At 39.9% G+C, this 23,690-nt stretch overlaps 1 protein-coding gene across 2 annotated transcripts in view; it reads right to left on the bottom strand.

The window, feature by feature from the left end:
* Nucleotides 1–14,037: 14,037 nt before the first annotated feature.
* The window catches only part of CCDC186 (coiled-coil domain containing 186), a 46,672-nt gene continuing 37,019 nt past the window's right edge, over nucleotides 14,038–23,690 (bottom strand). For both annotated transcript variants that reach the window (XM_006076960.4, XM_044935425.2), the window contains exons 14-16: nucleotides 20,300–20,510; nucleotides 18,583–18,802; nucleotides 14,038–17,903 (exon numbers count right to left, since the gene is read on the bottom strand). In XM_006076960.4, coding sequence (XP_006077022.1) covers nucleotides 17,820–17,903; nucleotides 18,583–18,802; nucleotides 20,300–20,510 — 515 coding nt within the window. In that variant the 3' untranslated portion in view covers nucleotides 14,038–17,819. The remainder of the gene's footprint in view (nucleotides 17,904–18,582; nucleotides 18,803–20,299; nucleotides 20,511–23,690) is intronic.

A 23,690-nucleotide genomic window follows, 5' to 3' on the forward strand; every position in this document is an offset into this window, starting at 1 on the left:
GCTGGGCAGTGTATTGGGCTCATTCTCTCTAACAAGTGTCTGCAGAGCACTGCAGGAATGCTGCTTTTCTTCCAAATGTCCAGCTCTAGGAGACTACAATTTTTCAAAGGTTGGAAAACTTTGGGTATTTTCTTTTTAGGGATTTGGGCCCATCCAGGGCCACAGATTCCTCTGGGAGGGGTGAGTATGTGGAACCACAGGGACTAAAAGTCCAAGTGACAGGAAAGGTCTCTCAGGATCCTTCAGACAGGGCTCCCTCCAGGAGACCAGGAAAGGGAGACACGCACTTTTCCTAGTCAGTGATGATTGGCGGATTTCATAACGTTCTTCTGCCACCTAGTGGCAGAGTCTACATGTAAATTCCACAGAACGTTCTAGGGATTCCTATGTCAGAGAGGACTATCTGCAAGACTTTTATGAATTAACTTTGTTTTACTCAATCAGTTTTCAAAACATCCTTCCTAGGGCTTATCAGAGAAGCAATCAATGAGAATTGACTTCGGGTCTATGTTGCTGTGTAGGGTGATGACCACTTTGCCATGTGGACCCTTTGCCTGAGGACTTGTACCAAGTGACAACTTTTTCCATCATAATAATGTGATTCACAGCACAAAAGCTACATACACACGTGCATGTGCACACACACACACACACACACACACACACACAATCCTTGCTCTCTTCATCACTAGAGACAAGGAGGTCCACCATAATTCCTTGACTAGCCTCTACCATATGTATTGCTTTGGGGATTCTTTTATAAGGGTCAGGCCAATCTTTAATGACATCATGCCATTTACCTGCCTGCAGTCTTTGCCTGATGCCTATGACCTTGCACTGTTCTAAGCCTGGAAGAGCCATGTTCAGTTCTGGTGTTCTGGACTCTCAACCATGACAGTGGCTAACATTTATTTCATGCTCATGCTGTGTGACAGAGTACATAGAGTACACTCGTCATGTCATTTGAATATCACAGTGATACTGGAAGGAAGGTACCTACCCTCACCATCATTGTACCTACGAGGAAACTGAAGCATGGAAAGGTGTAGAGGTTGTTTGACATAAAACAAAAAATTCTAAAAATAAATAAATTGTTAAAAAATGATATAGAGGTTTGATCAACTGATCCAACCCATATGGTCAGATTCTGAAGTGTATATTCTTTCCTTATTTTGCCAAAACTGCCTTCATGTTCCTATCATATCTCCACTGTTGGACTTTTTGATGATATGAAACATAGAATTTTTCAAGTTGATCAAATTGCTTGATTAATAGTCCAAGCTCATCACTGTGCACAAATATAAGGTCTCAGAAGGAGACATAAGAGACCTGGGTTCGATCCCTGGGTCAGGAAGATCCCCTGGAGGAGGGCACGGCAACCCAGTCCAATATTCTTGCCTGGAGAATCTCATGGACAGAGGAGCCTGGAAGGCTATGATCCATTGGATCACAAAGAGTTGGACACGACTGAAGCTACTCAGTATGCAGCATGAAAAACCACAGCCTGATTCCAGGAGGCGGGTGCCATATCGGCAATGCATATCACATTATACCAAGGACTTCTTAGCACTGAAGCAGAGGCCTGGAAGTGAGTTACACATGTGAAAACTTTGTAGCATATTTCAGACTAGCAAATCTCAGGGAAGATTTCCCAGAGCCATTTCAAAGGAAGACCTTGTAGATGGTGTGAAGGAATGAAACGAGCTCAGATCCAAAGTCAGACAACGAGGCCACCTATGCAGTCAAATGAATTCAGAACCTACTTTCATCAATTGCTAAAAATCATTCTTTTGACAAAGCTAAAAAGGAAAATAAACGTTGAAATTTAAGATCTCAAATAAAACGTGACAGCAGAAAAAACATGCTTCAGTTTCCACACTTTCAGGCAAGCAGAGAACGTCTTTTAGTGCTTTGACATGAATGAAATCATTCAGTTTTGTGCCTTCCAATTTTTAAAGCCACTTGAGGTTTTAAGGCCAAGTGTCGCTAACTCTGTTAGACGGTCTTGTCGCCTCAGGGCGCTCCTAAATCTTTTAAAATTTGTTTTCATTTAGAGAAACGGCACTCTGCTGAGGATAGAGCAATGAGAAGGGTCAAAATTAGTAATATGAAAAGGAACAGACTCCAGAAAAACTGATACTCATGTCATTTGAGGTTGTTTAAAGTTTTTTTTTCAATTTTCCTTTTGAACAATGATGTACTGTACAGGGCAGTAATTGATTGCACCTATATGATTTTGTTGATCTCTACTTGTGTATTTCTACCTTCGCTGCATCTTTTACAACAGGCATTTGATTCATGTCAATTATAAGATTAATTAATAATCTTGTTAATATTTTATATTAATAATCAAATAATGACATTTATTTTAGTTAAATTTAATTACATTTTTATTAAATTAAATGTTGCTGCTGCTGCTGCTAAGTCGCTTCAGTCGTGTCTGACTCTGCGCGACCCCATAGACAGCAGCCCACCAGGCTTCCCCGTTCATGGGATTCTCCAGGCAAGAATACTGGAGTGGGTTGCCATTTCCTTCTCCAGTGCATGAAAGTGAAAAGTGAAAGTGGAGTCCCTCAGTCGTGTCCGACTCTTAGCGACCCCATGGACTGCAGCCCACCAGGCTCCTCCATCCATGGGATTTTCCAGGCAAGAGTACTGGAGTGGGGTGCCATTGCCTTCTCCTAGTCTTAACCGCTGGATTCCTTTATTAGCATTTCTTACATTAATTAATATATTATTGTTAATTATTATTTAAATATTAAATTAAGCTTAACATTTAATTCGGAGAAGGCAATGGCACCCCACTCCAGTACTCTTGCCTGGAGAATCCCATGGACGGAGGAGCCTGGTAGGCTACAGTCCATGGGGTCGCTAAGAGTCGGACGCGACTGAGCGACTCCACTTTCACTTTTCACTTTCCTGCATTGGAGAAGGAAATGGCAGCCCACTCCAGTGTTCTTGCCTGGAGAATCCCAGGGATGGCGGAGCCTCGTGGGCTGCCGTCTATGGGGTCACACACAGTCGGACACGACTGAAGCGACTTAGCAGCAGCAGTAGCAGCAGCAGCAGCGGTTAAGACTCTGTGCTTTCACTGCTGGGACCTAGGCTCGATCCCTGGGAGGGGAACTAAGATCCTGCAAGCTACCTGACCAAAAAACAGAAAAAGAGAGTAAAGAAATGTCAATAAGTCAGAAACTTGCAACCAGCTGTACTTGGCCTTGAAATCTTGGGTCTATTTGGGCCATATGTTTATTTTACAATATATGATAGAATTTTATATATTGTAACCCTTTCGCATCCAATAACACTGAACTCCACCAGTTTTTACCTTGGCTGTTGGTAAATCAATCAACCAAAGTAGTTAATGCAAAAAAAAATTTTAATACATTGTTGGATTTTCAGCAAAATGTCTGCCAAGGAAACTTTTCAGCATGGAAAACAAATATTTTTAGAATATAAATACATATTTATAAGTAGAAGATGTATTTTAAAATATAAGGTGAGGGATTCCCTGGCTATTCAGTGGGTAGGACTCGGGCTTTCACTGCCAGGCTCCATTCCTGGTTGTAAAACAAACATCCCACAAGCCATACAGCGTGGCCAAATATGTATAATTTGAAGCAGTCCCCAAACAAAAAATGTGTTGTTTTCTACTACACATTAAAATGCAATGACAAAGCTCTGCTTCCTTTCAACTAAAATGTGGCCAGATACCAAAGGCAGTCCACGGCCAGGACACTTCTTTGTCTTTCCTGAAGTTAGTGTCTTCTCGCATATCTTGCTAGAGAAAGTTGGCAAAGAGTGTGTATCTTTCCTAGCTAGATATTCTATCCCACTGGCAAGAAATACATGCCATTTTTGTAAATTATAACAATCCAAGAATGCCATACTCTTTCTCAATGACCTGCAGAGCAAATTGTACCTTGGGCTGCACAAATTAATCTGAATTACCCAAGGAAAATGTGACCAGTACAGAGATCTATTGAGATATTGTTTATATGGCTGTGTTAATTTTTCTTTGATATTGTGTAATTTGGTTTTGCAACTGCTTAGATAAATAGTAGTTAAGAGAATACTGAATAATTTATAATTCATTCACTTATTGATAAGTGGTGACTGCATTCTCTCAGTGCTGGGCTATGCTAGGGCTGAGGATTCTGGCAACTAGGACTCTGGTGTCCTTGCTGAGAGCAAAAACTCTACAGTCATCTGGTCTGAATACCACCAGTTTCCCCAAAAGTAATTTATAATGATTTCCAGACTTATTTTTCCAAATGAAATGTCTATTATCCTCAGCCTACATTGGGTGTTGGGCTTCCCTGGTGTCTCAGTGGTAAAGAATCCTCCTGCAATATATGAGATGTGGGTTAGATGCCAGGGTGGGGAAGATCCCCTGGAGGAAGGCATGGCAACCCACTCCAGTATTCTTGCCTGGAGAATCCCATGGACAGAGGAGCCTGGAGGGTTAGGGTCCATTGGGTCCCAAAGAGTCGGACACGACTGTAGTGACTGAGCACGCACATTGGGTGTTAGGTTCCTTCTCCAGACTCTTAGGAGCCAGGCATGATGAAAGAACATCATGGCTTTGAGGAGCCATACAAATGGCCAGTGGGTACATGAAAAGGTGCTCAACCTCCCTGATCATCGGGGAAATGCAAATCAAAACAATGAGCTATCAGCTCACACCTGTTAGAAGGGCTTTTATGAAAAGCAGAAGTGTTGGCAAGGATGTACCGCGTGAAAGGGACCCATTTTACACTGTTGGTGAGCATGTGAATTGGTGCAGCTACTATGGAAAACAGTATTGAGGTTCCTTAAAAAATTAGAAGTAGACTTACCACAGGATCCAGCAATCCCATTTCCAGGTACATAGCCACAGGAAATGAAATCGGCATTGCATGTTCACTGCAGCGATATTCACAAAGCTGAGATATGGAAGTAAGCTAAATATCCATCAACAGATGAATGGATTAAAAAATGTAGTGCTTATATTCAATGGAATATTATTCAGCATTAAAAAAGAAGGAAGTCCTTTTCAGGTCATCTGATGTACTTCACTCTCACTTTCAGCAGTAGTCTGGGTCTAGTCAGGAGAGAGAAACAATTCAGTAGGTTAAGCAAAATTTAAATACAAAGAATTACTAACTATGGGAAAAGACTGTAAGATATGAGGAAATTCTGTATGGTACCTTTGGCTGATGGAGAGAACCCAAGAAAACACAAACTTGGCAGGGGTTCAGACCTCATTGCAGAAGGTACGGTCCAGCCCACTGCGCAGCAGAGGTGTTGGCTGGTTTGGCCAGCAGGGAGATGGTCTGGATTGTTCGGCAAACAATATGTAGGAGTGCCAGCAGAGGGGCAAGTGGTCAGCAATCAGCAGTGCGGCCCTGCAGTGGCTACTTTGTACAACTCTCTGGACCACATGTAACTGTGTGTATCCCTGCAGGGGCTTTACCTTCCATGCTGAGAAGTCTATAGAAAGGTCATCAGGTGCTGCAAAGTTGCAGAGGGACGGTTGGAGCAGGCTCACTAGATGTCCTCTTACTCACAAGGCTGATATTCAGCCCTTTCCAGCAATTTCTAGAAGGTTCTTCCTCCTGTAATGTGCTTCCATTGCCCTCTGCTAAGGAAGCTTAACACCATGCTCACTTCGAAGGAGTATTGGTTAAAGGAATTCTCCTGTTGGTCACAGGGCAGATATTTCACATTACATTGGGACCTGAGAGGCAATAATTCAATAACCCACATACTTTCCATCTTCAGAGCTTCCTTAGCTTATTCGGTGCTTGGAACCAAATATGTAGAACCATAAGGTATTGGTATCAACTGTGATTCAGGCACTATCAGGGTCATCAGTGCTTCTGGAGCAAGGAAAAGCCTGGCAAAGTGTGACCTCAGGCAGATCACTTCCTCCCATGGGCCTTTCCCCTCATCTTATACTGAGTGGCTGGAGTGGATCTGTGATTTTCAAATACCAGACTCCACTGAGGGGAGAAAAATAAATAGAGCTTTTCACAGTACTAAACTCATGCAATTTAAAAGTTAAATCTTTCAGCCTCTTTTGAAAAGTGTTAAAGCTTCCTCTTTCATGAAATTATGGTGATAAATAGCAATTCTTTTTGATCCTCGCTTAGCAGAATAAAAGTCTGCAAGCTCAGAATTTTGTTTCTGAAATGTTATTAGCCTGTGGGACCTGAAAGTCTGTTCGCTGTAAGCCTAGATGCTCTCTCTAGCCTTCCTCCATCTCTGAGAGCTGTGGTCCACATGGCCCTGCCGTCTTTGCTTCTCATCACCCAACTCTAAAACAGGCAGAATAACATCTAAAAAAGGTGCTTGCTGCAGCAGCAGGTGTAATAAATTTGGGTCCATCACAGAATTCATGTGGCCCCTACACAGTGACGACTCATGAACAAATAAAGCATTGCATGTTTTTAAGATATTTTGTAAACCCCAGGGCAACCACTAAGACATTTTACAAAGAGGATTAACTTGTAAGCCAATTATGGAAATATAATTGAATTGTACAAAATAATCCAAAAGCAGGCAGAAAATCTAGAAAAGGATGGAGAATTTATTTTAAATGTGTATCTGGCTTAGCTTAAGGATTGAATCTTAGTGGCCGCAAACACAGCCTGAGTTCTATCAAAACACACCTTGAGGGACTTCCCTGGTGGTCCAGTGGTTAAGAATTCACCTGGCAGGGGACGCAGTTTCCATCCTTGGTCGAGGAACCAAGATCCCACATCCCAACTAAGCCTGTGGGCAGCAACTACTAAGCCTGGCAACTAGAGAAAAGGAAAAGCCCTGACTCGGCAACAAAGACCCAGCACAGCCTAAATAATTAATTAAAAAATAAAATGTAAAATGTTTAAACATACACACACTGACTCATGAGCCGTGCTTGAGTTATCTACATTGCTTTGAAAAGCACCACAGAACCTAAATGAAATATTGATGATGGAGCTTTCTTAAACTCAGAGAATGAGTGCCAACCTTGTGGCAGGGGCGGACACATGGTCAGTCGCCAGCACCTGTCTGCCTTCCTGTCTTCAACGGCACACCATTGCCTGGTTTTAAGCTGGGGTGGCTGAAATCGGAGCCCTGGTTAAACCCCCTGACCCAAGGACTAAAGGAGGTAAGTGTTGCCAACACCTTCCTTTGGCCGGTATTAGTAAAATTCCAAGCCCTGTAGTGCTTTTCCTCCCTTTTCTCCCTCCTTCCTAGCAAAGGTGAAACACCCACAGTACGTCCACAGTAGAACCTGGCCTTTAGCAGAGAGTCTGTGTGACCACGTCAAAAACATCTTAATTTTAAAGGTCCAGCCATCTAAACACTCTCCCTGCTGACATCTCAGTGGCTGTGCATGAGAGGATGGGGTTGGCTGGAAGAGTAAGTTCAAAGGCACCTGCATCCTTCTCATTATTTATTCTCATCCTGCAGCCACTGCACCTGCTGTCCCACCTTCAGAAACAGCATCAGGCTGCAGGTGTCTCCAGGCAGCACGAGGTCTGACGCTAGACTTGAATTATAGATCTTCTCAGGGAATGCTGCTCAAATGAACACTGGCAATACATCACCTTCTCTTACCTCTTTCCAACTATATGAGGAAGCTGAACAATCTCTTTCAGGAGAATTAGAAAGTTGAACAATAGGATCTTTCTAGATAATAAGTATGTGTGTGTATGTATATAATCTCCATCCCTGCCCTCTTTCTCTTACTATGCACCTCTTATGGTGCCTGGCATGTGATATGATTCTTAGAATACAATTTTACAAGCCACCTATAGCAAAAGAGCACACACTCATTGAAAAATATCTTGGAAACAAGAATTTAAAGTGAAATATGAAAGTATACCAGGGACTTCCCTGGTAGGATACATGCAAGTCCATGTCCAGTGAATAAGAATCCACCTGTCAATGCAGGAGACATGGGCTAGATCCCTGGTCCAGGAAGGTTCTACATGCCTTCTGAAACCTGCATGGCTCTAGAGCCGGGGAGTCACAATTAATGAGCCCCTGTGCTGCAATTACGGAAGCCCATGTGCTTAGAGCCATGCTCCACAACATGGAAGCCACCGCCATGAGAAACCCGCGCACTCCTGCTAGAGAGTAGCCCCTACTCTGCAACTAGAGAAAGCCCACACACAGCAATGGACACCCAGCACAGCCATAAATAAACAAATGACACAGCAGTGTGTACATGGCAATCTCAGGGAAGCATTCACATTAAAAAAATCTTTTTAAAAGAAAGTGTAGCACGCCTCAGGGGAAGCCACTGTTGAGTCTATGTATCTAATCAGAACTTTGCCTTTACATACATGGACAGTTGTACATTTAACAGTGCTTTTTCACACTGTTGTAAAGGCTATTCTATTAAAGCAATAATCTTTGTAATACAATTATATATGCATCCTTCAACATTTTAATAATAGTATTTGCAAAAACAGGAATTACCCCTTTCTTTTTAAGATTTAGCTTATCTGGCCACATCTCAGAGCTTCACAGTCTACACAGTTCTTCTGCATACAGTGCCCAATTTAATCCTCAGAACAGCTCTGCAAAGTGCGTTTTATCATCCCCACTTGACAGGTGAGAAAACTGAAGCTCAAAGAGGTTATGTGTTTAAGGTTTCACAATCAGTGGCAGGGCAGGGTCATGCAAGTCCGTGTCCAGATCGTTTTACATCCCTCAGCGTTCTCCAGCTGCCTTAGATGAAGATGGGGCCGGAAGGGGAGGCTCCATTCCAGTCACCAACAGGGCAGCAAGAAAAGATATACCCACAGGTAATTCAGAAGCTGAAGGAACCCAAAGTGCTGAAAAAATTATAGTATCATCCATTAATTGAGTCCTCGGCAAAACCACTACTGAGGTTACAGAGAACAAAATGACTGATTTTTCTACTTCTCTGATCACAGTTAGAGGAAGAGCTTAGTCAAAAGACAATCAGAAAGAGGAAGAAAAGAGGGGTGCCAAGTCTCCAGCTAAGAGTCTGCTAAATCACCCGAGCTTGCACATCCATCTTCTTTAACAGTTGGTCTTTTTGTTTAAACCATATTAATACAAAGAAAAAGAATCTAATTATGACTTCAACCCACTCATGGATGTATTTGTGCTTTAACTGTGTTCCTTATCATTTTAAAAGGAAAACACACATTCTTAACATGCAAAAGCAATATAGTACATTATATTTATTTCTGACCAGAGACACTAGGTCCTAAATGCTATTGGGCTAAGTAAGTACAGCATTGGGTAAACCCCTAGAACATGTAAGAGCATCTTGCGGGACAAACCATGCTCATACAGGAAACTACTTTTCTTATGCTGACAAGTGTCCAAAACCAATCAGAGGGGCTTTTAACTTCATTGTTGGAGGGATCATGCAACCAGCTGTATCAGAACATGAGACTCAGGGCCCTCAAGCTATTTCTGCAGACCTCACCTTCACTTGAACTTGGTCCTTACCTGTACCCTCAGGTCAGTTCAGTTCAGTCGCTCAGTCGTGTCCGACTCTTTGCCACCCCATGAATCGCAGCACACCAGGCCTCTCTGTCCATCACCAACTCCCAGAGTTCACCCAGATTCACATCCATCGAGTCAGTGATGCCATCCAGCCATCTCTTCCTCTGTCGTCCCCTTCTCCTCCTGCCCCCAATCCCTCCCAGCACCAGAGTCTTTTCCAATGAGTCAACTCTTTGCATGAGGTGGCCAAAGTACTGGAGTTTCAGCTTCAGCATCATTCCTTCCAAAGAAATCCCAGGGCTGATCTCCTTCAGAATGGACTGGTTGGATCTCCTTGCAGTCCAAGGGACTCTCAAGAGTCTTCTCCAACACCACAGTTCAAAAGCATCAATTCTTCGGCGCTCAGCTGTCTTCACAGTCCAACTCTCACATCCATACATGACCACAGGAAAAACCATAGCCTTGATTAGATGGACCTTTGTTGGCAAAGTAATGTCTCTGCTTTTGAATATGCTATCTAGGTCGGACATAACTGTCCTTTCAAGGAGTAAGCATCTTTTAATTTCATGGCTGCAGTCACCATCTTCATTGATTTTGGAGCCCAGAAAAATAAAGTCTGACGCTGTTTCCACTGTTTCCCCATCTATTTCCCATGAAGTGATGGGACCGGATGCCATGAGCTTCGTTTTCTGAATGTTGAGCTTTAAGCCAACTTTTTCACTCTCCACTTTCACTTTCATCGAGGCTTTTTAGTTCTTCTTCACTTTCTGCCATAAGGGTGGTGTCATCTGCATATCTGAGGTTACTGATATTTCTCCCGGCAATCTTGATTCCAGCTTGTTTCTTCCAGTCCAGCACTTCTCATGATGTACTCTGCATATAAGTTAAATAAGAAGGGTGACAATATACAGCCTTGACGTCCTCCTTTTCCTATTTGGAACCAGTCTGTTGTTCCATGTCCAGTTCTAACTGTTGCTTCCTGACCTGCATACGGATTTCTCAAGAGGCAGGTCAGGTGGTCTGGTATTCCCATCTCTTTCAGAATTTCCCAGTTTATTGTGATCCACACAGTCAAAGGACCTACCCACCGCCAAACCTGATAAGGTCTCTGCTTCTCATGCCCACCACTCTATGACACCTATTGATCTGTTAATGAGCATTTAAGGCAGAAATTAATCTAGAAAAACATTTCAGTATACTCTGAGTAACTGTTTCTTAGGATTGACTGGCTTTTTTTTTCTTTTTAGAGGGGAAGTTTTAATAGAATCAACTTTAAATTATATAATACATGAATTTATCCTTTTTAAAGGGGCTTCTCTGATAGCTCAGTTGGTAAAGAATCCAGCTGCAGTGCAGGAGATCCCGGTTTGATTCCTGGGTCGGGAAGATTCATTGCAGAAACAACAGGCTGCCCACTCCTGGATTCTTGGGCTTCCCCTGTGGCGCAGCTGGTAAAGAGTCCACCTGCAATGCGGGAAACCTGAGTTCGATCGCGGGGTTGGGAAGATCCCCTGGAGAAGGGAAAGGCTACCAACTCCATCCAGTATTCTGGCCTAGAGAACTCCATGGACATCCAAGGGGTCTCAAAGAGTCAGACATGACAGATTTTCACTTTCACTTCCATCCTTTAAAAAACTGGAACAGTCCTTAAATCTGGCACCTCCTCCTCCATTCCCCCCTCAATACACAATCAGACAAAGTAATTTCTTCTAGTGTTTAGTGTTTTCTATTCAGTGTTTAACTTTCTGGAAATCCCCTCCTTTTAAAAAATAATACATATATGTTAAACTGTACACCTCTAGTTGAACTTGCAAAAATGTGCAAAATGACATCAGGAATCACTATGGAGGAGCATCCTCTATAAACAGCCACGTTACGCGGGTCCTGCCCCCTGTGGCATACCATCCATAGCAGAGGCAAACCTGTGATACAGAGCACTTCCACCATCACAATAGCAATTTGACAAGGAACTGAATGTGACAAGGCATCTTGCTGAACTTTCTCATTTTTCCCTTTCATCTCTTCCTCACTTGACTCACTTGACTGACTTGTAAAAAAAGCCTATCCAAGCAGAATTTGAAGGAAGTGATGAAGGTTGGAAACTCAAGAGACAGCCAAACCAGCTCTGGGCAACAGTGTTGTTTTGGGTGTGTGTTAAGTTGTGTGTGGGAGATGGGAGTGTGGACAGAGACAAAAGGAAAAATTCTCTTCCGCTTTATCCTTGTTACTGAAATGAAACTACACTGTGCCTGTAAGTAGACTGTCATCTTTAAAAATCATCAGCAACATTTGCGCTTTAGAAGATGGACCTGGCAAACAAGTGACTCAGACTGACTTCTGAGACTTCAGGACACCTTTGTGAGACTGTAATATTGGGTCATCAAATTTCTCAGGAGGTATCTGGGGCTTGAGTGTGTGGAGCACCATTCTGCCTTGAAGCTTCTAAGACTCTGCTTTAACTTTTTTTTTTTTTTTGAAAGTTGGTGCCTTGGAGCTTAGAAAGCATTTAACCACATAAAAGTAAAGAAAAACATGTAATAAATGTTACAGGCAAACACACACAGCCTTCTAGCCCATAAATTTTGATGAGAGTTAGTCACTGTTTGAAAATACCATTTCTATAAGAAAGTGGATCTGGATTCCAATTAGGAAGCAAGCAAGAGACTTTTCTTGGCTGGTTCTCCCTCCATCCTTCCAGGCTTGCCTAGATAACACAAAAATAACAAATAACACAAAAACATTAAAATCCAGGGAGAAGCTGGTTCAGAGCCCAAAGCAGTAGCCAGGCCTTTAGCATGAATTCCTAAGGAGCTGGGTTTTGGGAGGGGAGTTGGGATCTATTGGGGGCTCTGGTGGGAAGAGCTGAGTGTTTCTGTCATGTTGGCGGGCACACTAGATCAATGGCAGCATTTGGTCAGACTTCATGAAAAAGAACCTAAGAAATACCACAGCAGGCTTAACTGCTTTGGGACAAGTAACATGTAAGGATGCTGGAAACACATCTTGCCCTTGGGTCTTTAATAAAAACACAGTGAAATGGATGATACGGAAAGCCATTCCAGTATTTAGTTTCCAAGTAAATGTAACTAAAAGTTGGCTAACTCTTTATTTCAGTGAATCCTAAAATTTCAATAGAACTCTTTTTGCACTGGGTTAAATGGCAGGGACTCCTCTTTCAGATGTAACACCCTCTTCCCCTTTTTTCTGAAGCAATTATGGTAGATCATCTGACTGGCTAGCAGCACAGCCTTCGGCCAATTCAAAAGGCTGAAAACCCCTCAGAAATAGGATATGACTTCAGTGGGTGCTTCTTTTAAAAAATTAGAATCAAGTCTCCTAAATGTAATTTAGGAATTAATAGTGCCTCTCTGCAGGGGCAGGGACATCTAGTCTGGTCACACTGTTCTCAGCATTAGCCCTGGTCAGCCAGAGGCATCCTCCCAAGTTGCTGGTCCTCTTGAAGAAGTGTGCCCTCATCCTGCACTCACTGATTGAAGCAGACTTCAGTAAGAAAAAGCAGGACTTCCCTGGTGGCACAGTGGATACGGATTCGCCTGCTAGCGCAGAGGACACAGCTTCCATCCCTGGTCCGGGAAGAGTCCACAGGCCGAGAAGCAACTGAGCCCGTGCACCAGAGCTCCCGAGCCAGCATACTGCAACTAGAGCCGGTGCTCTGCAACGAGAAGCCACCACAGTGAGAAGGCTGTGCCCTGCAATGAAGAGAAGACCCTGCTCACTGCAGCTAGAGAATGCCCGCATGCAGCAACAAAGACCCAGCGCAGCCAAAATATACATTTTTAAAAAAGAAATCATTAAAAAAAAAAAAGCAGGCTTGGATTTAAGTTCATTGGAATGGTCTTTCATAACTGCAGGTCACACTGACCAGTTAAGAACCATAAGCTATCCTCTTCCAAAAATTCACTCTTCTTTTATATACTCCTTTCTCTTGCAAACAAATCTATAAGCCACTGAAAACAGATTACTAAGTAAGTCAGCAAAGCTTCCTCAATCCTATTAACTGTACCTTTATTTTAAGGATCCTGATTTCAGGGGATTCTTTCCAATACTGAATTCTTTAAGGAATGTGGCATAATCTGTGTGTACCTGAACTGTTAGGAGAAACGGAAAACAACACACCGCGATGTGAAATATCCATTATACATGTTACCTGTATGAAGCTAATGCCATTTCAATATCTTTTTATTGAACCTATTAGATCTTTATTATTAAACCTAGATAATTTGGGCAAGTAAGTTAAATAGTTTTGTGGAAAATCTGAATTTATTACTGGCTTGTCAAGTTCAATGAGAAATTTTCATATAGGAAGCCTTTTACAAAAGGCCAGATTTTGCTATCAATAATTTAGACAAAAATTTAAAATACAACGTGGCATTCAATTAGTTTACTATTGTTCACGGACTTGTAATTAGTAGAATAAAGACAAAAATGGAAAGCAAAAATTCTTATTAATCTGGTTTAAAAAGGAACATTCAAGCAATTTCAGTCTTGTAAAGTCTGGAGAATCAGTCTGTTAGTAGTGGTATGTGTAAATAATCAAAGATGCCAGTAAAATACAACTTGGTAAACAGGCATTTCCTATTTAATAAGTACAGTATATACATAAAATTCTCTTGAAAAGCTTCATTTTATACAGAAAGATATTTACAAAATGAACAGTGTAATCAAACTAAAGATTATCTGTACAATGCACACATATATATATATGAACTCTGGAAGATAAACAAGTTTCATCATAGTCAAAATGGACAGCTATATGCATTTTAAAAAAGAATTTCATTTCAGAAGAAAAATACATCTTTAATATACAATTATATTTTTCATTTATTTTCCTGAAAAATTCTATTTGGATTCTCTTTTGATTATCTTCTCTTGTTCAGTCTTGAAAATTTTTCAGGCTTCTAGTGCCACCAATCGGTATTAAACATGAACAATCTTAGTATCAAAAAAGAAATCTTTCGTTTTAAAAAGAAGGTTATTGGAAGACAGACCACTGAATCCAGCATTCATAAGGCAAATTAACCATATGGAATACCATGATTGATAAAAACAAAATATTTTCATCAGGGTAACATATACAACATTTACAGTATTAATGGTTTCTAGTGCTTTTTTTCTTCTACTGATAAATCCTCATCTGAAATTATATGTAAAAATCTTTAGAAAATAATATACTGCAAAACAATTTAGAAACAAACATGACACCATGATTAGGTTCATCTTTATGAGCATCAAGTGGACATTAATAATTTACTAAAATGGCAAAAATTAAGTGCCATTTTATGGTCATTGGATTTTTTTTCCCCCTTCTTAAAACAATAATTAAACATCAAACTGTGAAAAAAGTTAGGAAATGTGCAGAACCACCACAAAAACATCAATCTGCTCCCAGTGTACCTCAGCAAGGATTCACTTCCCAAAGCGTCATGCCAGAGCGAGACTTCTGGATCACCTACTTGCCAAGTGCATTAACCTCCTATGACAAGGGCTGGCCGTGGGCTGCAGAGACTCAAAGACTGCCTCCCAGTGGTTTTCACTAGACCATAAGCCCCATGCGGACACGAACTGCCCTGTCTAGCCTGTCTACAGAATAATGTTGACACCCTGTATGGTGCCTGGCAATAAAGGGTTTTCAATAAATGTGTTTATTATATGAATAAATAACATTTGTTGGTAGCCTGACAAAATTAATTTCAAGATAAATTGCTTTAAATGGTTTTGGATAGAAAGTTTAAAAAACAAACAAACAAACAAAGTTTAAACTCATTCTACTGTTCACATCCACCATTTTCAATCCTTAGAGCTTAACAGTCTAAAGTCTGAAGTGGTATGGGGAAAAGGCAGTCACAGTAAGTACTCACTTTAAAATTAAAACCTAGTAAAGTGCATACTTACTGTGACTGCCTTTTCCCCATACCACTTCAGACTTTAGCCTGTTAAAATTTGGCCTGTTTTAAAATTAAAACCTAGTAAAGTGCATGTGTATGTATACATACACACAAAAACAATTTCCTCCTCAAAGAAATCAAAATGGCGCTAACAAAAACAGCCTTTGATGTGTTTAATTAATAATAAACAGACAAGCCAAAATTTCTCCCAGAAGTTTATCATTTATCCAACCATTTTGCTTTTCTGGACGCCCCATTCTTCTTTCCATATATTGCCTTCTAAATGCTTAATCAGGATCTGTGGGTCAGTCTAGAGAGAGATTTGATAAATGCACTTTGCTGTAACACTTTTGCTCAGTCATGATCTATATACAAAAGGATATAGTAGAAACTAAAGAACAAAAGGAAAATAAAGCATTTTCTTCAAATTTTCCACAGTTCCTTACATTTATGGGGGGAGTAATAGTAAGTCAATATATGGTTTATAACTGCATTCTTCTACAACTGTTTAACCATTAAACGTCTTTGAATGCTGGCACAAATGTTAATATTGGAATGTTTCATTTTCATATGCAATATATGTATGCAAAAATGTGTGTGTACGTACGTACATATATATTTTTAAAGTGTACAGACATAGAATACTGTAGATCTGACCACTATTTGGTCTCCATTAACATATTTTGTGTCTTGGAAGGAAAAAAACAAATACTGTAGTGTATGAACTATATCATATAAGAAGCTGTAAAAATTTAGTTACATTGACTAGTCTTTGGGAGCATCAATACTATTATCAAAAACAACTAGGAAAATAATTCAGATGTGATTGCACTTACCCTCATTTCTTTATTTTGATAAAATTATTACTGGTAAAAAGACATATTATGGTAAGACTAAAACTTTTACAGCTATTTTAAATATAAAGTGTTTCTGAACTTATATTTCCATTTTGAAGTGAAAAGATTTTGTTTTTGGATGAAACCTATTAACTCATACAGAAAAAATAAGATGGTACAATGAATCATCTAGCCTTTAGTAAATGATCTTTTTACACAATGGTAAGTTGATTAAAAAAAAAAAAGTTAAAATACATTAAAGGGACATTGCTAACAAAAGCCCAGCCCAACTGGTAAAGCCATACAATTCTTTAAAGGCTTTTAATCCATCACCTCAATGCTTACTTCTCTTGAGAGGAAAAGGAGGATGCAAAAATTCAAAACAAAAATGAAGCTTGCTGCAACATCTGTGTATGTGCCAAGGTATCATTACAGAAATGATCTGAATATAATGAAATGTAGAAAATCAGTGAGAAATTACAAGAGACAAGAAAAAAATTCAGTGACAGAAATACTGATACTGTGACCAGCAACACTTGAGTGCTTATCTTAAATATTGTAAAAATCCAACAGGATACATAAATTTGGCTCTAAAACTCCTTTGGTTACAAGGATGTAATTATTTTGTGTTTTAAATAAATATACCAAAACACAGCACATTTAGGGGCTGTAAGATCACACCACTATAACATATAATTAAACTAACAGTAAAGAACGGTACACAGATAAAATGGTTAACAGTGCCCTGTGCTGGATTCTCTTGGGAACTGGTTCGTCATAAGTATCTTGTATTTATCTTTATACTTGATGTCAGTAAAACTAAAGTATTTCTGTTTCAAAGAATTCGTTATTCATCTCTTGGTTCTAATGACTAATTTACTTCACATTTTAAAATACAACTGAAGTCCACAGGAATTTTCTAAATGAGCAAATTATTTCAAATCATAGTTTATGTAACTAGAGATTTTTAAAAACTTAACAATTAACTCAATTCACATCTGAAAAAAATGTTCCTAGCACAAATAAGGAAACCTGACAGAAGCATCCATGCCCGATCCCTGCTGGTCACCAACAGCCACTTTCCTATCAGCTTCCATGAAGATCAAAGCATTTAAGAACTCACTGGTGTCCCTAACACACAAGCAAATGTTATATCAGAATGTCAAAACAAAAGCTTTCTTCATTTCTTTAGTTTTATTCATGTTGGAGAAATAGCGTGTTACTGAATGATTAACACCTGTCCTTTCATGCATAATTTTAGAACGTGAAAGCACTTCTGACATTATGTATTTTAAAGGGAAGAAATATGGAGAAGGGGTTTTCCAAAGCCCTTGTTGTAATGTTCAGCACTTCATGTGACTATCAGCCAATTAAATTCAGTTGTTCAGATTCAATGACAGGCTGTCACTGTACAAGAACAAGTTTCATCAGAGCTCACATTCTTACAGTACACATAGCAATGCATTTGTATTGTAAAAAGGTACTTCTTTATACAGATGAAGCAAAACAAACTTTTTACTGGCTGACACACAAAGCAGGGAGAAGTTTCCAACAGTGCTGGGCAGTGCCACCTGCTCCTTGTGTGGCTTTTGTCTGTTTACTGAGGAAGAGCTTTGTGTTAGGTTTTCTTCGTCCTCTGCTCTAGTTCATGCTGGTGTTTAATAAGACGTTCTATTTCTGTTCCAAGTGTTTGCAGATTTTCCTTTAACAGTTAGAAAAAGAGGGAAAAGAAAACAGAACTACTAAGTGTAATAAGTAAAAAGATTTGATTTGAACTATTTTCCCCTAAATTTTGAACTAAAGAGTGATAAAGAGTCGTATCTGCCATGTGAGATAAACTTTGCACATACATGTTTTCAGTGTAGCAATCCTGTATACATCAGAATCATACTTAATCTTTTTACTAAAGCTATAGCAAATTTTAGTGCATAAAAGTATTATCAGATTAAAAATTTTTTTAAACCCATTACTAACCATTAAGGCCCAAACAGCACAAACAGAATAGCTGGGTCAGATAACAGCTGCAAAAAATAAAATATAGCTGGAAAATACATTAGAAAATAAATACTTCAATCTTAATGCCTCAGTAATCAATTATAAACTATTGTAATATATGTCAAAGACTTTCCATTGCAAAGCAAACGACTCATCTTAGGGAGTCTATCCAATAGCTATACTAATTTTTTTTTTTTTTTTTGCTATTTCTTTCTTTCCTTGTTAATTTTAAAAATTACATTTTTAAAAAAGAGAAAAACATAAAATTTCATCTATAGAAACAATGGCTACCCTTCATTACAGAAATAGTCCATCCATGTGTTAGACTGAATAATATCATTTCTGCCATGTTTCTTGGTTGGTAAGTGAATGAGAAATACAAATACCTTCAAAGTAATATTTTTCAGCAATGTATCCTCCAAAACAGCCTGTAGTTTCCGGTTGATCTCCAGAGAGAGTTCCAATGTTAATCCAGTATCGGCTGGATGGGACGTGTACAAAGATGCCATGATGCCACCCCGCCTACTTAAATGCACTTTGTTAAAATCAGATGCCTCTGAAGAAAGTGTGCCTGATTCTTCTCGTAAAATATAACTCTGAATTATTCTGTAAAATAAAACACGATGACAATTATGTTCCTGCAGAATTTATAAACACTGCAATTTTCAAGAGTGAACTAATCATAAGTGTAAAGATGATGAATACAATAATTACGTTATTAGGTTAATAACAGAACTATATTAGAACATAGGGGCTTCTCAGGTGGCGCTAGTGGTAAAGAACCAGCCTGCCAATGAGACCTAAAAGACTCGGGTTCAATCCCTGAGTTGGGAAGATCCTCTGGAGAAGGGCATGGCAACCCACTCCAGTGTTCTTGCCTAGAGAATCCTATGGACAGAGGAAGCCTGGCAGGCTACATACAGTCTATAGGGTCACAAAGAGTCGGACATGACTGAAGCAACTTAGCAGTTTTTAGAAAATAAGGGAATTTTTCTTATTCAGATGGCTTTTCAAATGATCCCATTTTTGTTAAAACATGGTATTTAGATTTAAGATATATAAACATGGCTCTATTTTTTTCCTTATGTAAATCAAAATATGTGAACAATTTATGTTCCAGTTTCAGTTAATATTTTCTATTTTCTTGTCACTAAACTTAAAACTTGTGTTGTCTTCTTTTTCTTTTAAAAGTCATGGGCAGGGACGTCCCTGGTGGTCCAGTGGCTAAGATTCAATGCTCCCAATGTAGGGGGCACAGGTTCAATCCTTGGTAGGGGAACTAGATCCCACACGCTGCAACAGAGACCCAGCACAGACAAAAATAAATAAATAAAAATAAATGTGTGGAAAAAAAAGAATGGCTTTGGTAACTTAAAAAAAAATTTTTTTTAATAAAAGTCATGGGCAAAATTTCCCCTAAATTTGTAATACCTGTGTCCTGCTCAACAGGAATGATAATCCACAACCCCATTATCTCTTAGAACCACCAGCTTGAAAATAAGAAGCTAAGCAGAGCACAATCTATTTTTAAGTTCAAAATTATTCTAGTAAACAAGTTTAACACCTATGGAACTCTATATCACCTTAAAGGAAAAACCTATGCTTTCTTTCATTTCTGTATTCCCAAAACCTAGAACAAAAATAAGTGACCAATAAAAGATTGAGAACTATATGATCATAGTTTTAAAAACATTTTTTGAAAGAAAGGCTCTTGATATAATTAATTTTGAATTCAGTAACTTTATCGTATGAATAATGGTATTCTGAACACAGACCCCAGTACCATAATAATACACACTTCGGGACTTCCCTGGTGGTTCAGTGGTTAAGAATCCGCCTGCCAACTGCAGAGGACCTAGGTTCAACCTCTGGTCTGGAAGGATGTCACGTGCCAAGGGGCAACTAAGCCCGTGCGCCACAACTGCCGAAGCCTGCGCACCCTGGAGCCTGTGGTCTGCAACGAGAGAAGCCTCCGCCACGAGGAGCCAAAGTACCACAACCAGAGGAGCCACGGCTCCCCACAACTGCAGAAAGCTGGCACACGACAACGGAAACCCAGCACAGCCATAAACACACACACAAAGAGGAAAAAAAAATACATACTTTGTTTTTTTCCTAATTTCTTCCACCAGCTGTTTGATGTGATCCTCCATAAATTCTATCTTCTCATTTTTCCGGGCATGTGCCTTTTGCAGCCTTACTATCCTCTCAATCAGCATGGCCTTGTCTACTTCTGGGAAGTTATCTACAGCTACTGACGACCCAGTATTTTCTGGAGATCGATCTTCTGCACTGCTTCGAGCATTGAGGGACCCTAAGACCAAAAAAAAAAAATTAACTTATTGTACTTAGTCTGGAGTCAACTCTAATCTCAGTCATTATTTCTTCTATTATCATTTTCAAATATTCAATCTAACAGAGCTGGGCACAGAACTCAAGTCATATCTGACCATATCTGACTTGAGTTCTTGTTTTTGAATGGACTGATGATACCAAAAAAGGGTCTAAAAAACAGAAATATGAAGTGGCAATAGAGAAATGAGAAACTCAAGACACCAAAATTAAATGGAGACGCATAGAAAGAGAAAAAAGTCACAAGACAGAATATAACCAGTAGCTGAAGCTCTGGAGCTGGTCCTCCCAGTAGCTCTGCGACTCTGGACTCTGCATCACAGTCACATCATTTAAAACCGGGAACCATGGTATGATCTGCCTCACTGGACTGCTATCCTCATTTAAATGAGTTACTATGTCCGAAGAGGTTAGAGCAGCATACAGTAAGCACTAAGTAAATGGTAGCTATTTCTTTTTACCAATATCCATTGAGAAGAATTTCTAATCTTTTTTAATCCTACAAAGACATATTTTTTTCCAATCCCATTTTGTAGATTTAAGTTAAGTAATACTATCTTATCCAAGGTTCAGTTCAGTTCAGTCACTCAGTCGTGTCTGACTCTTTGCGACCCCATGAATCGAAGCACGCCAGGCCTCCCTGTCCATCACCAACTCCCGGAGTTCACCCAGACTCACGTCCATCGAGTCAGTGATGCCATCCAGCCATCTCATCCTGTCTTCCCCTTCTCCTCCTGCCCCCAATCCCTCCCAGCATCAGAGTCTTTTCCAATGAGTCAACTCTTTGCATGAGGTGGCCAAAGTACTGGAGTTTCAGCTTTAGCATCATTCCTTCCAAAGAAGTCCCAGGGCTGATCTCCTTCAGAATGGACTGGCTGGATCTCCTTGCAGTCCAAGGGACTCTCAAGAGTCTTCTCCAACACCACAGTTCAAAAGCATCAATTCTTCGGCGCTCAGCTGTCTTCACAGTCCAACTCTCACATCCATACATGACCACAGGAAAAACCATAGCCTTGACTAGACGAAACTTTGTTGGCAAAGTAATGTCTCTGCTTTTGAATATGCTATCTAGGTTGGTCATAACTTTCCTTCCAAGGAGTAAGTGTCTTTTAATTTCATGGCTGCAGTCACCATTTGCAGTGATTTTGGAGCCCAGAAAAATAAAGTCTGACACTGTTTCCACTGTTCCCCATCTATTTCCCATGAAGTGATGGGACTGGATACCATGAGCTTCGTTTTCTGAATGTTGAGCTTTAAGCCAACTTTTTCACTCTCCACTTTCACTTTCATCAAGAGGCTTTTTAGTTCCTCTTCACTTTCTGCCATAAGGGTGGTGTCATCTGCATATCTGAGGTTACTGATATTTCTCCCGGCAATCTTGATTCCAGCTTCTGTTTCTTCCAGTCCAGCGTTTCTCATGATGTACTATGCATATAAGTTAAATAAGCAGGGTGACAATATACAGCCTTGACGTACTCCTTTTCCTATTTGGAACCAGTTTGTTGTTCCATGTCCAGTTCTAACTGTTGCTTCCTGACCTGCATACAGATTTCTCAAGAGGCAGGTCAGGTGGTCTGGTATTCCCAACTCTTACACTAGTAAATGGTAGAGCTGGGATCTAAATACCTATGTGTAATCTCAAACCCATGTTCTTTCTACTATACAATTTTTCCACTATTATAAGAGTTGATGATGTTTTTCCCCTACCGTGCAACTCCTGGGAGGCAATGAAAATGTCGTGGCATGCAGCCTCTAGAGTCTGAGTTCTGTCACTGTGGATCTGGGGAAAGTCAAGACTGATTTCCTTTAGGACAGTCTGGCTGGACCTCCTTGCAGTCCAAGGGACTCTCAAGAGTCTTCTCCAACACCACAGTTCAAAAGTATCAATTCCTTGGAGCTCGGCTTTTTTTATGGTCTAACTCTCACATTCATACATGACTACTGGAAAAACCATAGCTTTGACTAGACAGACCTTTGTTGGCAAAGTAATGTCTCTGCTTTTTAATACACTGTCTAAGCTGGTCATTAACTTTTCTTCCAAGGAGCAAATGTCTTTTAATTTCATGGCTGCAGTCAACCAGTTCATCCTAAAGGAAATCAGTCCTGAATATTCATTGGAAGGACTGATGCTGAAGCTGAAACTCCAATACTTTGGCCACCTGATGCAAAGAGCTGACTCATTGGAAAAGACCCTGATGCGGAGAAAGATTGATGGCAGGAGGAGAAGGGGATGACAGAGGATGAGATGGCTGGATGGCATCACCGACTCAGTGGACAAGTTTGAGTAAATTCCGGGAGTTGGTGATGGAAAGGGAGGCCTGGCGTGCTGCAGTCCATGGGGTCGCAAAGAGTTGGACACGACTGAGTGACTGAACTGAACTGATAGAACCACTCTGAATTTTAAGTTTCCCCATTTATAAAATGGGAATTATAACACTTATCTCACATGACTATTCTGTGAGTAGGTATGTTTAAAGCATTCAGCATGGTTCCTAGCATTCCAAATATGATAAATATGCTGACATTTTGCTAATTATCATTTTCACAATGCTATCAATCAATCTTATAGACTATTAATTTTTGTTTTAAACTAGAGGCATTTTTGGAGAAAGAAATGGCAACCCACTCCAGTATTCTTGTCTCGAGAATTCCATAGACAGAGGAGCCTGGAGGGGCTGCAGTCCATGGAGTTGCAAATAGAGTTGAACACGACTGAGCGACTCAACAAGAGGCATATTTACCATGAAAAAGCAAAAAGATTCAGAAATACATATAATAATATATAATCTGAAATATAATGATGACCTCATCTCATTAGGTCTCAGGTGTTAAAAGCAATATAAAATTAAAAAGAAAATGGAAGACATGCTATACCATATCTTTCATAGAGATGGATACAAATCTGAACTGAAAAATGGAAGAAGAAATTGTTGCACAGAATGAAAAAGCAGGTAAGGAAAAGGAGGTAAGGAGACAGATGGTATAGAACCCCATGACAAACTTAAAATCCTGTGTAATGATTACAACTTAAATGTTTTAACTGGAAATATTTTTTACAAAGTAATTGTATATAACCACTGCTTTTTATAATTCAAAATTACAGAAAAACATATCGATACCTTGTAAAACAAAAAATGCCATT

Source organism: Bubalus bubalis, chromosome 23 (assembly GCF_019923935.1).
Source record: "Bubalus bubalis isolate 160015118507 breed Murrah chromosome 23, NDDB_SH_1, whole genome shotgun sequence".
NCBI classification, from domain to species: domain Eukaryota; kingdom Metazoa; phylum Chordata; class Mammalia; order Artiodactyla; family Bovidae; genus Bubalus; species Bubalus bubalis.